This window comes from Desmodus rotundus, chromosome 6 (assembly GCF_022682495.2).
Source record: "Desmodus rotundus isolate HL8 chromosome 6, HLdesRot8A.1, whole genome shotgun sequence".
In the NCBI taxonomy this organism is placed as follows: Eukaryota; Metazoa; Chordata; class Mammalia; order Chiroptera; family Phyllostomidae; genus Desmodus; species Desmodus rotundus.
In genome coordinates, this window is record NC_071392.1 from 28,770,199 (window position 1) to 28,784,096 (window position 13,898).

At 43.1% G+C, this 13,898-nt stretch overlaps 1 protein-coding gene across 1 annotated transcript in view; it reads right to left on the reverse strand.

The window, feature by feature from the left end:
* Positions 1–3,507: 3,507 nt before the first annotated feature.
* The window catches only part of ASB4 (ankyrin repeat and SOCS box containing 4), a 53,936-nt gene continuing 43,545 nt past the window's right edge, over positions 3,508–13,898 (reverse strand). The window contains exons 4-5 of the mRNA XM_024577297.3: positions 7,005–7,118; positions 3,508–5,604 (exon numbers count right to left, since the gene is read on the reverse strand). Of these exons, the coding sequence (XP_024433065.2) occupies positions 5,416–5,604; positions 7,005–7,118 (303 nt within the window). The 3' untranslated portion in view covers positions 3,508–5,415. The remainder of the gene's footprint in view (positions 5,605–7,004; positions 7,119–13,898) is intronic.

Below are 13,898 nucleotides of genomic sequence, written 5' to 3' on the forward strand. Positions count from 1 at the left end.
TCATCTCTCAAAGCCAACGGGACTCACCAGCACCAAAGCTCTCCCTGATTTGTCACAGTCTTATGTGTTTGTGTATCAGTGAAGATCCCTAGAGAAAGTGAGCTGCACACTCAGTAGGGGAGATTGAAGAGCATTTCATGAAGGAGTATTTACAAAAATGTAGGTAGCAAAGAATGCTGAAGCACCTAGGACAAAGGCGACAGGAGGACGCCTTGGCCACCCCTAGGTCTGGAGGAACAAGTGGAGGAAGCAGTTACTATAACCCAGGGAGAATCACAATAGCTTAGGAGAAGGGCTCCTGATAGGAGCTGTGGTCTTGGGAAGGAATTCAGCCACTATCAAGAGGAAGCCCACCAGGGAAATGGCCAGGAAGTGTCCCCATCTGTCTCCTCCTGTCCTTCAGTCCCAGCTGGTCTTCCGACAGACTGAATCCATCAAGAAACCGGGGGGCAGGAGTTCAGCACATAAGACCAAGGGAAGTCATCCTGCCAGGACCCAGAGAAGGAAGAAAGTTTGTGTTTAGAAGGTCAGCTTAGTTTGTACAGTTTGCTTCATGGATTAAATTGATTGTAACCTCCGTTGGTTCCCACCTCTTGTCAATCAACACTGACTCTCAGGTTTCCCCCAGTGTGGAGTGGGGCAGTGAGTGAATGTCTTCTCTTGTGAGTCTGGGCAGTGTCTGAACTCCTGGACTTTGAAAAGCACCCTGGTACCTATCTTTGACTTCTAAGATCTTCTGAAAAGCCCCACGATGATAATTCTGTTTAGTGAATTCTTCTGTGCTTCATAAGCACTTAAAATTAATTCTTTGTTGTCTACAATCTAGGATGTATGAGGTGGCATCATTATTTTATTTATTAGCATCAATATGCTAATCCTTGGCTGGATTAGCATATATTGGCAGAGTTGTTATCCATTACCACCGAGGCATACCTGTATCTGAGAAAACCAATTATAAGAAGAAATTGAAGCCCACCTAATCCACTTAGTGTTTCAAAGGAAGGAAGGAAGGAAGGAAGGAAGGAAGGAAGGAAGGAAGGAAGGAAGGAAGGAAGGAAGGGAGGGAGGGAGGGAGGGAGGGAGGAAGGAGGGAAGGGAGGGAGGAAGGAAGGAGGGAAGGGAGGAAGGAAGGAAGATAGATTGACTGTTTTTTTGGAGGATGTTTTTGCATATTTCATGCAATGCTTCTCAATGGTGACAGGTATGACCAAAAGTATGAAGATGGAGATTTATCACTGAAATATAGGTCTTGAAAGTCATTTCTAATCAACCCTTTTATAGTAGCTGACTGAAAAATAGCTTAGTTAGATAGTGTCTAGTTAAAAAAAAACACTGTATGCTTCCTTTCTTACCTCTTAGTAAGACCAATTTAAAAAAGCTTTCAGCTACTGAAAATGACTCTTCCATTTGCTATCAGCACTTCTCTCTTCCTTCTGCATTTTGCACAGAACCACACATGTATTAGTATTGAATAAATGCTTGAAAGTGAAAGAATAATGGAATGAATTTCTCCAACCCTTCCTGTTCACTCAAAAGTGCAATAACCCTTACTGCTAGCAGTCTCATTGCTATCTATACTCTTCCTGCTTCAAAAGTTAATCTCTTCCTACTCTTTCCCTCACTGAAGTTAGAAACAGCTGATCAACTTTCTCTGTCCACATGATAAATTTTCAAGTGACTCCAGAGCCTTTAAGAAATAGTGAAAGGAGTCATTGCATTCTTGATAAAGCCACTTATAAGAGGGCAACGTTGTAAAAAGTAATCAATTTGCCTGGTTGCCACGTCCTGCACATCCATGTTAATTTCACCTCCATCGCCAATTCAAAAAGTCCAAGAAGGTCAGGACCTGGTTTGTTTTATTCCCCCATCGATTCCAAGCTGCCTGCAAGGTGCCCAGCACGTGGCACCTTGTACTTCAACAAGTACTTCCCCAAGTGAAAGGAAGTTGACCATGTATCACCTTCAGCTATAGATTCACTTTATAACTATATTACCTCACTGGTAGAAACCTCTCCCTAAAAAATTGTGATTATGGCAATAACAAGGACAATAATAATAGTAAAATGATTACTGAATATCAGGCTCTGTTCTATGTGATTTAATGCATTAACTGTTTAACCCTCTGATGGGGTACAGGACTCACTACCCCCATATCTGGCACCTTGGCATGTTGATTATTTTAAGCTGAAGGAGTTTGAGAAAGCAGGAGAAAGGTTACTCTGACACCTACCCCTTCTCCCCTGAAACTAGTCATAAAACCTTCCTGTGAGAGAGGAGCACCCTTTCTTATCTGTCTTATCTCCTAAGACAAAGAGAAACTGTGGCAGGCAGTTATACAGACATAAGCAAGGCAAGGACAATGGGCCAGGTACAGAAGGTCACCAGGGTGGAAGGCACAAGGTGCCTAGTAACTGCAAAAACAAGGACCTCGCCCCCAGGATAACCTTTCCTCCCCTAGCCTGTAGCGATTTTATTTTCCTGACCTTTCATATTGCTGGTCTTGCAGTTCAGACCTTCCCCCAATAAATGGCTAGTCATATGGTTTTAGACCCCCTTAGAGGAGAAACAAGGGACAGGAGAATAGCCTCATAGGACACCCACAGGAGCCCTTGAATTACTATTCTTAAACATTAAGCCCTAGAGATAACATCTCGGCCTCAGCTGTGTTTCAGCTCCAGACCCAGAAAAGCAGCAAAACCAGACAAGGGAAACCACCGCTGACATCGGGACCAGCTGCCCTGCCCCAGTACCCACCAATCAGTGGAGACCACGACCGTTTCCCTGGAAAGCGGATGAATATTCTATTAAAATCTTCCCCTGGGACCTCCCCGAAAATCTCTACCCCCAAAGCCCTTAAGGACGAAGGACCCAGGGAGGTGCTCCCTCCGTCCCATTAAATGACTATTTACAGAAACTAACAAAAGCATCATGAAGATATTATTTCCTCTGTTGCTATTGCCCAGGACTGTGTGAATAGTGAGAATGGACAGAAATGAAACACCCAGGAGTCAGATGGTGGTGGGCAGGAGAGACTGACTCTACAATTTCGTTACTGCTATTAAAACACACTTGTGCCTCTCATAATAGCCTGTGTCTTGCGCTTATCCTTTTCTTTCTTCTGAAAATATTATATATTTCCAGGAACATCTCCTCATTGTCTTTTTCTTTCTAAATGTTGAATAAGGTCTTGAAAAATATAGAGCACAGGCAGCAAACAGAAGGCCCGCAGGCCAAATCCTTGTTTTATCCGGCCCAGCACCTCTTTTCTACCTGGTGGCAGCGCCGAGCTCCTTGCCCCTAGTTAAGGAGTAGTCACATTTACACAGTCCTCAAATTACATTCGGCCCTTTGAAGGCAACCACGAGGCTGATGTGGCCCCCGGTGAAAATGAGTTTGACACCCTGATATAGAGTGTTTCAGGCTCACTGCTGAAAATTGTTAGGAAAAAATCTTCTCAGTAAATAGACGACTCACAAAGATGAAAAGAAACAGGAGAGCTTTATTTAAGTCCTCTAAATAAAAATCCAAAGATGAGGAAAAATAGCTTTAGATCCATGAATAGACAATTCGAAACAAGGAGTCCTGTATTATATCCTAGGTTAACACAAAAGGTTTAAGCGCAAGCAAGCTGACTGAGCAGCATTCTTTCCCATGGAAGGAAGGTCCTCTGTCTTCGTCTGCAGCATCAGTTCTATTGCCTAAGTCAGTGCAACACAGGTTTGTCTACCAGGACATTCCTGAGCGGGAGGGCAGCAGGAACCACCGCTCAGCACTCTCCGATGTGTTCTAACAACCTGATGCAAGCAAACTGTTTTTTGAACGATCATGTTTTCTATAAACAGTTCATACAAATCCAGCGTTCTATTCCATAATATAGGTCTTGTTTTAGTACAACATATTTCTCCCCAAATACTTGGGTAAAACTGATATTTCAGCAAGATTATTGTATCCACCTATGATTTCTCCTACATGGCACCTGGAACAGGAGAACCCCAGTTTAGAAGCACACTCTAAGTGGAGTATTTAACACTGTCTCTACTCAAAACTCAGGCATGTAAAGCTAAATAAGATGGAGGACCGCACAAATAAAAGAAACCTGCTCACAACAGGCAAATCGATTTGTTTGTGCTGAATGACGTCTGCTCTGACATTTAAAAAGCAATACTAAGTGACGAGCAAGAGCAAAAAAGGGAAGCAAGTTGGCCTCATAAACCACGAGGTCCAGGCATTCATCAGCTGTACTTTTCTTTCTGCAAACCACTAACTAACAAGCCTGTCTAACACACTTATCTTTCCAATTTTTTTCAAAAATTACCATTCTCCAAAAGGTCGTCTTAATTTGCCTTCTGTAACTAGCGTTGCTAGCAAAGTGCTCCTTACCTTCCAGCTAAAATGCTTTGAAATGTCAGTGTGTTATCTAAAAAGACCAATGTAATCAACTTAAGCCTTCCCTTTCACACTAAACAGGAAAACATACTAAAATAAAAGAACAGCAAGATGGCTGGAAAAGCTTAAAGTGACTCTATTTCCATGCACAGCAGCAGGAGATCCCCCTACTTCACACAATCCGTTCACTCTTTGTCTTCATGCTTGAAAGAAAACCACCCTTCACGTCAGAAACATGACTTTGAAAGGCAAGCACAATGAATGAGTCAGCACCTGTACTCTTGCCCCTGACATCTGATGTGGCCGTTCCCTGCTTGTAAGTCGGATCCTCTGCTAAATGGTACGATCCTGGAGGGCAGGAGCCCTTGTTTCGGGCTCGTCTTTGCCTCCAGTCTCTGGCTCAATGAGAGTGTGTTGAAATGTCCATTTCTGACCATTAAGTGGACTGGTCTTTGTCTTTCATTTCTAAGTTGACTCAAAGATCTCCTTGTTTGACTATGCTCACGCGCTTTCTTCACTAAGAATACGTTGAAGAGCTTGGTGTGGCGATAGGAGTTTGCAAAATGAGCAGCAGTAATCTCTGCTAAGCGGGATTAGAGGGAAGGCACCAAGACTAGGTGGCCAATCACCAAGCCTGCTATTTTGCCAGCTGAAGGGTAATGTAAACTTATCGATGATAAAGGAGATGGGTTGTAAGAAACTCTGGGTCCCGTTTCAAATGAGATAATATAGGAAAATTTGTACAAAAATATACCAGGCACCTAGTAACTGAGTACCTCTCCAGGCTAGTTATTATTGTTAGGTTTGTACCTCCTGGATACAGTCTTATCTTTGAGAAGGCCTCAACTTTATTTCTTGTGTATTTCCTCTCATCACAAAACCCTAAGATTAATGACAGGGTGTTTGTGAAGTGTTTTGAACTCCCTGACAAGTTATAATCATCCCAAGTGCCATTTTATTTATGTAAACTGTGTCTACCCAGTGAGTCCACTTAAATATCTGAGACTGACAACCTCTGTCTCATAAGACTTAATAAATGATTCCCTCTGGCTCTAAAAGCAAGTACTTTTTCAATGACAATGGGAGGGAAAGCAAAGGAATCGCTCTGTGACATCTGCTGTGTAACGTTCTTCGAATGGCACATCTCGATAAATGCATGAGAGTCCTTGGAGAGTTACTGCACACCGTGAAGAGAGAGTGATAAAAATCCCAGTACCTCTGAAAAACAAGGGAAGACAGGTCACAGTCAGAAAAGTCCCACAGTTTCCATCCAGAGACATCAGCAATGACGAGTTCAGGCCTGACTTGATACAAAATGGCAGCTCTCCAGGGTCTCGAAATTGAGAGGTCCAGGAACCTAGGGGGTTGTAGGTAAGGAGATGAGGAAGAGGCGGGAGTGTAATACTCTACATTTCAGAACCCACAGAAGGAGATAACACACACTTCCATGGACTGCTGGGAGCACTGTACACCAAAATAGCAATTTTAAATTAGTCTAAATATTATTGTCAACTCTGTTTGTGCCTGGTGTGACCCGAACATTTAGATAATTTATCAGTGAATGAGGCTAAGGCAGGTTAAGTAACCTTTAAAAGGTAAGATAGTTAATAAGTAGCGGAATGAGATTGAACCTAAGTCACTGGTCTCCAAACCCAATGAGCTTCGCACTCTGTACCTGATACCTCTTCATGTGTTGAAGACAGCCTGTGACTGCTAAACTCCAGAGCAGGAGGCTCCAGGGAAGACCTGGCTCACAAAGGCAGCAAAGTCCGTATGTAGAGTGAGGACTCAGCTTTGCCAGTCATTTTCTTTATGACCCTTCACAGGGATTTTAACGCAGTTGGCCCCTGAACAACACAGAGGTTAGAGGAGCCGACCCCCTGTGCAGTCAGAAATCTGCATGTAACTTTTGTTCACCCCCCAATCTAACTACTTATAGCTTACTGTTGACTGGAAGGCTTACCGATAACATAGTCGATTAACTCATATTTGATATGTTACATGTATTACATACTGTATTCTTACAGTAAAGGAATCTAGAGAAAACACATTGTTACTAGGAAAGGCATAAGGAAGAGAAAATGCATTCACAGTGCTGGACATATTTATCCACACCATAAGTTTACATCGTCTGGTTACAAGATGAAAAACATCTGTGTGTAAATAAATGCACCCATGCGGTTCGAACCACGTTGTTCAAGGGTCAGCTGTACTCAGTTTCCTGCCTACTAACAGCTTCGAGATATTTTAGAGCAAATGAAATAATAGTACCATGTACCATGAAACAATTTATTCTTCTGGTAAAAGACTATATGAGCAATCTCAAATGTTATTATGGTTTAATTCATCTAAATTGATGGGAAGAAAGTAAAGCTGCCACCTTTATATAATTGTTCAACGTCCCCTTCAGTGGCCAAACCTCTCGAGACATCCCCAAGTGCTATGCTCCTGATGCATCTATGCCCTTTCGTGCCTTGTTTTTAGCACACTTTGTCCCACATGTGAGGAGGTCTTCAAAGCACCCTCAAAACCAATTTTTTAATTAGGATTTTCTGCACTTCCATTGCAGTCTGGAAGTACTTACACTGAAAACCAGAGGAAGGGAATAGATTTTTTACCTCCAAGTCATCATCAGGGATAGCCCTTTTCCACTTTACATTCCACCGGATGTGTTCGTAGGCATTGACTACCACTTCGATTGCTTTGGGGCAAGAATGGCAAGCCTGTATCACCTGCAGACAAAGCACAAAGTTCCTCTTGTTTAATGCACATATAAGATTCATTTATTCCACTTACAGAGACATCATGAATTTCTGGACCTGTTGGGTTCCTTGGAGCCCTGAAATGCCTTTGAGACATCTCATGCCTTTGAGCATTCACACACCCTGCCAGCCCCTTGGGCAGATGGGAGGACTCATAAAATCAAATTGATGTCCTTCACCATCCAGGAGCAGGTGAAGCAGTTCTGATAAAGTAGGTGGGAGCCTGATGAAAGGCACGTCCTGCCCTAACAGCCCTCACACCTCCCACAGCACCTGTGTCCACCAGAAGACCTCCAGTTTCGTTCTGCCAAGATGGCCCTGTCTCTAGAAGTCCTTTGGGTGTGACCTATTTTCTTTTCAAAGTAACCCAGTTGGCTCTTCAATGTGACCACAACTGGTCCTGAGGGAACCTGTACTTCTGTCCCATCATTATCAGCAAAAGCATTCTTGACTCCCAGTCTCATCCCTCTTCTTTTCCTTTGCCACCCGACAAGCAGCCTCAGCCACAGACTTTCCCCTTTACATTTTCTCAGCATGAGTTACACATCAATTTCGCTTTTCCCTTGAAACCTCAGAGAGCAAATCAAGCTGTCTGTGGAGTCTTCTGAGAGCCTCTCACTGGACACGAGACGAGGAGGAAACCCTCCCTGACCCTCCATTAGCAGGAAGGTGTGCCTTTGCACTTAATTTTCTCCAAAGAAATTTCTTCCTAATTTTCTGGTCCTTCTCAACCTCAGCCTATTGTCATTGGGCAAATGGTCACAAAACTGGTTTTCCCAACCTTCTTTACCTGTTCTTCATAGGTGGTCCAGTATTGCATTTTTCAATGTGGTAGTAAATACCTAATGTCCTGAGTCCTTGAGCAAAACTGAGACAGAATGATTATAGTTTTAATATCCATTTAAGTGTATGTATGTATACAGGTCTCCAGGTCATGTGATTGGAGGTCACCCTGAATGGAGGGCCCATGCCAGAGCTAACGATAAGAGCAGGTGAGATGGAGCCAGCTAGCTGATGGTACACCTGGAATGTCAGTCTGAAGAGCTTAGGGTTGACTTGACAGGCAATAGGAGGCTATTACATAGTCTTAATGAAAAGCAATGCTGTATTCAGTTCATTCCATTAGGAAGCCTTCTTGAGCACTGTGTTTAACTCTACAGTCATAATTCTGGAAAGTTTATGACCTGCTTTTAGTCTTTGATGAGTTTACAACCTAGTTGAAAAGAAGAGACATAGATATGTGAAGCTGGAGAGCAATGTAAACCAGTAAATAAAAAGGGACCATAAAGATCAAGTGTCCCTTGAGCACCATGAGCAAAACCACAAAGGAATACACAAGGGTATCAAGGCAGAGAGCAGGGAGGAGGCTGAATGGGATGCATCCAATGACTGCTCAGCTGGCATCACTGTTAATCATGAGAATGAAGGGTAACTGAAGCTTTGGGAATGAATAAGTGCGGCCTAATGACTAATCAGATATGGGGAATAAAGAGTGCAACTTTGAGGCCTGAGATCAAGGACAAATAGGGCTGCCATTGATTGAAATGAGAAACTTGGAAGGTCAGACTAATTTGGAAATGAGAAGATAATGAGCAGAGGGTGCTGCATTTGCAATGTCTCAGTGGCAGTCAAATGTGTGCCTGGTGGATGCTCCCACAGCAGGCCAAGGTGATGGTGATCTATGCACCATCAAAGAGTGTGCCAGCATCCTGGCTGGTGTGGCTCAGTACATTGAGTGCTGGACTGCAAGCGGAAAGGCCACGGTTCGATTCCCAGTCAGGGCACATGCCTGGGCTGTGGGCCACGTCCCCAGTGGGGGGCATGCAAGAGGCAACCAATCGATGTTTCTCTCCCCCTCTTTCTCCCTCTCTTCCCCTCTCTATATAAAATCTTTTAAAAAAGAATGTGTTGGCTAAGGTTATGGGGCTCAACAATAGGAATAAATGGAAAAAACAGAAGACTACGGTCTGAGGAATTTGAAGCTACCAATGTGAGGTCACTGAGTCCATGGTTGGGGAGAAATGTGCAATAACATTATATAGTGTTTCCCCCATACACACATAATAGATGCAAGTAACACCAACAGCACAGATATGTAGAGTAAACTGATTAGGAGGTACAGTGTTTTGAATATTTATTTCCTTTGTTTTTAGTATACTTCAGTGGTTTATATGATATAATTTTGACAATGGTTGTGTTTAACAATAAGCTCACAAAATGTAACAGTCAGCTCTCACAAGTGATAGGGAGCCAATGCCAGCACACAGCTGCTCCGGGCTGTCCCCGTCTTTAGAAAGCACAGTCATAAGCCATTGCAGACTGAATGTATGTATTAAAGCTCCAAACCAGTGAAGGTATCAGAATCATCCTGTCCAGGGGCTGGGTCCAAATAAGCACAACATAAACACCTGGTTAATGAGAGGATCCATTCACGTACATATTCTGGGTGCGGTGCACAAAGCTAAGCTGCTGACCACGGCCTTTTCAGTCAGGTCTGAACAAATAGAGTAATCCGACATCATCAATCCATAAGACGTAAGCAGGCGGGCTGGAGCGAGAGATCCATCGCTGTGGGACCTCTGAAGAGTCAGCATTTCTGAGCCTATAGAAAGTGTAACTAGAGGATTTTTGCCCGAGCTTGTGGCTGTCAGGGTTGGCAGGTAATTTTCCAGGACCTTGGTTTTGGAAAATTGAGACAAATGGAGCTGCGCATTTCTCTGCAGCTGAGATGAGGATGGCATTATGTAGCTCTATGTAAGAGAGACGGAGAGAACCCGAGGCTGACTAATTGCTTTGAACACTAGTTATAAACTATGGTCAGGATATTGTAGAATGTTGGCCTTGCAAGGGACCATAGAGATTATCCAATCTTCCTAATTCCAAATTAAAGGAATTAAAACCCACAGAGGTACAGTAAGAGGAAGCATGGTCTTGGATTTTCTTCATCTGAATGTAGTGCTCTTTCAAATATATTCTAATGATCTTATTTTAATTCTTAGGTAATGACTGGTGAAATGTTTTAAGGACACAAGTCCTATTGTACAGATATTTTAAGACAAGCAAATTCTCTTCCATAATTATTTTAGGTTGCATCTTGTTGAAATTTCACAAGAATTCCCTGGTGAATGCAAAGATGTTGCGAATCATGTGAAAATAGCACCCAGACCTCCATACACATTCTTCTCTAAAGACCTCCAGACACATCCTTTCTGGAGGACAGGCCCTGCTGCCTCAGTAACCCAGAAATAAAGATTTAAATTTAAGAGTTACCAGTACAGGGATGAGAGCTGAAATTAATCCAAGGATTGAATCAAGAATATACTGACACTAGAATTATAAAAACAAAAGACATGAAGAAGTCAGAAAGTCTGTAATGAGGCTCTGCACATGGTGCACATAGTTTAGTTGTCCACCCAGAAAACTGATTTCTATGCTCTGCATAAATAAATTCCTAAGCCCTACTCAGTCTTTTTTTCAATTTATTTTATTTTATTTATTTATTTTTAGAGAGAGGAAAAGGGAGGGAGAAAGAGAGGGAGAGAAACAGCAATGTGTGGTTGCTTCTTGAGTGCCCCCTACTGGGGACCTGGCCCACACCCCAGGCATGTGCCCTGACTGGGAATCCAGCTGGCAACCCTTTGAGGCCGGCACTCAATCCACTGAGCCACACCAGCCAGCACAGCCCTGCTCATTCTTCATGGAAGCTACAGGGGACACATTTAGAGATGCAGTGCCCACATGGCATCACAGGGGCTTTGTCCCTAGGTGTTCCTTACCTCTACTTTTTTGCCAACACTGAAGACATGGAAATGATGTGAATAAAAGTTACTCTCCTCTTACAACATACTACCTACTTCCCAACCAAGGTTTCCAGATTTAGCCAATGGTAATAGTAAAGGTTATCCGCTTAAATTCGAATTTCAGATAGACAACAGTAATTGTTTAGTGTACATATATCCCAGATATTGCATGGCACATACTTATACTGAAAGTTACTTATAATTTATCTGAAATTCAGATTTCACTGAGCATCCTGTATTTTACGGGGCAGCCCTATTCCCAGTCCCTATTTAGAAAGTGTTCGACTAAGTTAAAGACACAGGAATGTACTTCATTCACAGGTTAGGAGCCTAACTTCACGTATTTATGCTTCAACTTCCACCTGGCCTAATCCTATGTATCACAGGGAGATAACTTCTCACCTTTCAAGGCAAAAAAAAAAAAAAAAAAAAAAATCAAGTAGTTCTTAAGCTGCAGTCTTTAGATGCACAAAGTCCAAAGCTCCCACTGCTGTCAGTAGGTTTTGTTGGCCCTGATTACTAAGTTTTCTGCTGACACAAGATGGGACTCGCAGCATGAAAGGCTCCTTCAGCCTGACAATCTTCCAGCTATCACTGGCCCATCAGGCTTCCTCTAGAACTAAGCAGCTAGACACACCTTCTTTAGGCCTCTGTAATTAACTCACAAACGAATAACAACAACAGCAAAAACAAAAACAAACCCCGTAAGACAGCAAACTCTAAGTCATCACTAGATGCTGACTACCAGGAACCTTGAGAAAGGACTGGTATGAACCCAGAAGGGAGAAGCTTCTGCTTCCATTTTCTGGTCTGAGAAACCAAAGATGCCCAATGAACTTCACCTTCTGTATGCCTCTGGTGTCTCTTTCTTCATGGAAGAACGATTAGTCAAAAGAAGCTCTTTCCACAGTGGTGGCACCTGGAGAGACTTTTAGATACCTTCTCTCATCTGATACCTGAAAGCATAGATTGCCAAACAGGTGCAAGATAAATCTCCTTGCCATCCTTCCAATACAAGTAGCAATTCTAAGCCGCTTCAGCAGAAAAACTCTAAAGTTGCTTCTGCCCTTTTATATTAATGTATTTGTGTGCAGAAAGGCACTTAATCATCAGAGAGAGACTTCGTGTACCCTGGGCTTCACGCCCAGCATTGTTCAACAGCAGAAGCCATCCACACCGCCCCCAAAACCTCACACACCTTTCCCTCCCCTGGAAAAATGTCTTTCTTGCCCTACCTGAAAACCCAATCTTGGCTCCCTGGGATGTCATTTCTTTCTGAATTATGCTGAGAAAAAAAAAAATCAAATGTCCTTTTGTACCCTGGAAAGCAATTGCAGACCATATCATCCTTTTCCCCCCACCTTATGTAATTTATACACTGGCTTTCAGTGAAATACACCCTCTACAAATGTGCTTTGTATATGGCAGACAGCATCTTCAGCTCTGACCTTATTCTTTGTAAATAAGGAAACCAAATTCCCTATCCACAAGAGAACAAATCACTTTATCTTCTGGGTAAATGAGTCAGTCTTTGACTTGTCGTAAAGATAACTTTGTCTTTGGAAAGTCAGGGCTGTGGAGAATTTGTTCTAAATCAGTGTGAAGCTTCTTAGAGTAAATGGAATAGACTTTCTTCAGTTGGGGTTTGGAAGGGGGCCAGTTCTCTTAGGCTGTTGGTAGCAACAAAATGATTATGCTACCAGCCATCCACCAGTGGCCACTAACTCTATTCTAAATCTCTTTCACATATGGACAAAGTAGAGGCACTCAGAGGAACAAAACAGAACTGATAAGAACATGCTAATGGTAAACAGAGTGTTCCTGGGAACACATAATTGCAGGCCTACTTTACAAGCTGGGGGAGCCACCCACGACTCCGGGAGAGACTCTCACAGTGGACGAGTGTTTGTTCTGGGCGGAGGAGGGAAGGAAACAATCTTGTTGAGCAGCATTACCAGGCTCAATGATTTCCTTGCCTTACTCACATATTCCTTGTTAGACAATCCTGACAAGTTGGTATTTTTACCTTTCAGATGAGAAAACTGGGATCTGAGAGATCAAGGAACTTGTTTAAAAGAATCGTACAGCTAGTAAGTGGCCACACCAGAGCGCATGCACCACCTTACTAAGCCGCTACTCCCAACCCTCCTCGTTCCTCTCAGAGAACTGCTTTTGTGAAAGGGACCCCAGGGCCTTCCTCACTTTCACAAGACTTCTCACTGGAGAACAGAAACTCTGTTTAAAGGCTCTGTCTCCCTTATCTGGCTCTTCAAGGGGAATGAGGAAAGAGGGTCTTTTAGTTGCTTTCACAGAGACCGGTTCTACCCGCAGGCAACCAGCAGTGGGTTTCAGACTAAAGCTCAACGTGTAGTGTCTAGACAGCCTCAGACACTGCCTCTCTTGGCTGGGAAGGCCCCTGCGGATACCCCAACCCAGAAGCACTGATTCCACTACACAGCAGACGTGTAGCAATAACAACAGTTCCGGCCATCATTTGTTTAATGCACCTGGCTTTCCACACTGTATTCACGATGAAGACTCCCTAATTTGTACCTGTGGCCAGGACCTTTCCCTGAACACCAGATTCATCACCTTCCCCTCTCTAAAAAATAGATAAAATCTTAAAAAAACACAACTGCCTACTTGATACTCACCTGGATGAGTAGTAGGCACCTCGGTCACAACAGAACTCCTGACCTTTTCCTCAAAATCAGCTCCCCCTTGCCTTGTTTCTACCTCAGGAAATGTCCCCTTGATTCTTTATATTCCTTGAGTGAAAATCCTCAAAGTTATCCTGACTCTTCTCTTTTTCTTACAGCCCACAAATAATCGATCAGCAAAACTCTATGACTCCCTCTTTAAAACATGCCACGAATCTGACCACGTTCACCATATCCACTGTGGTGTAAGCCACCCTTGTCTCTTACCTAGACTTTTACAATACCTTTGC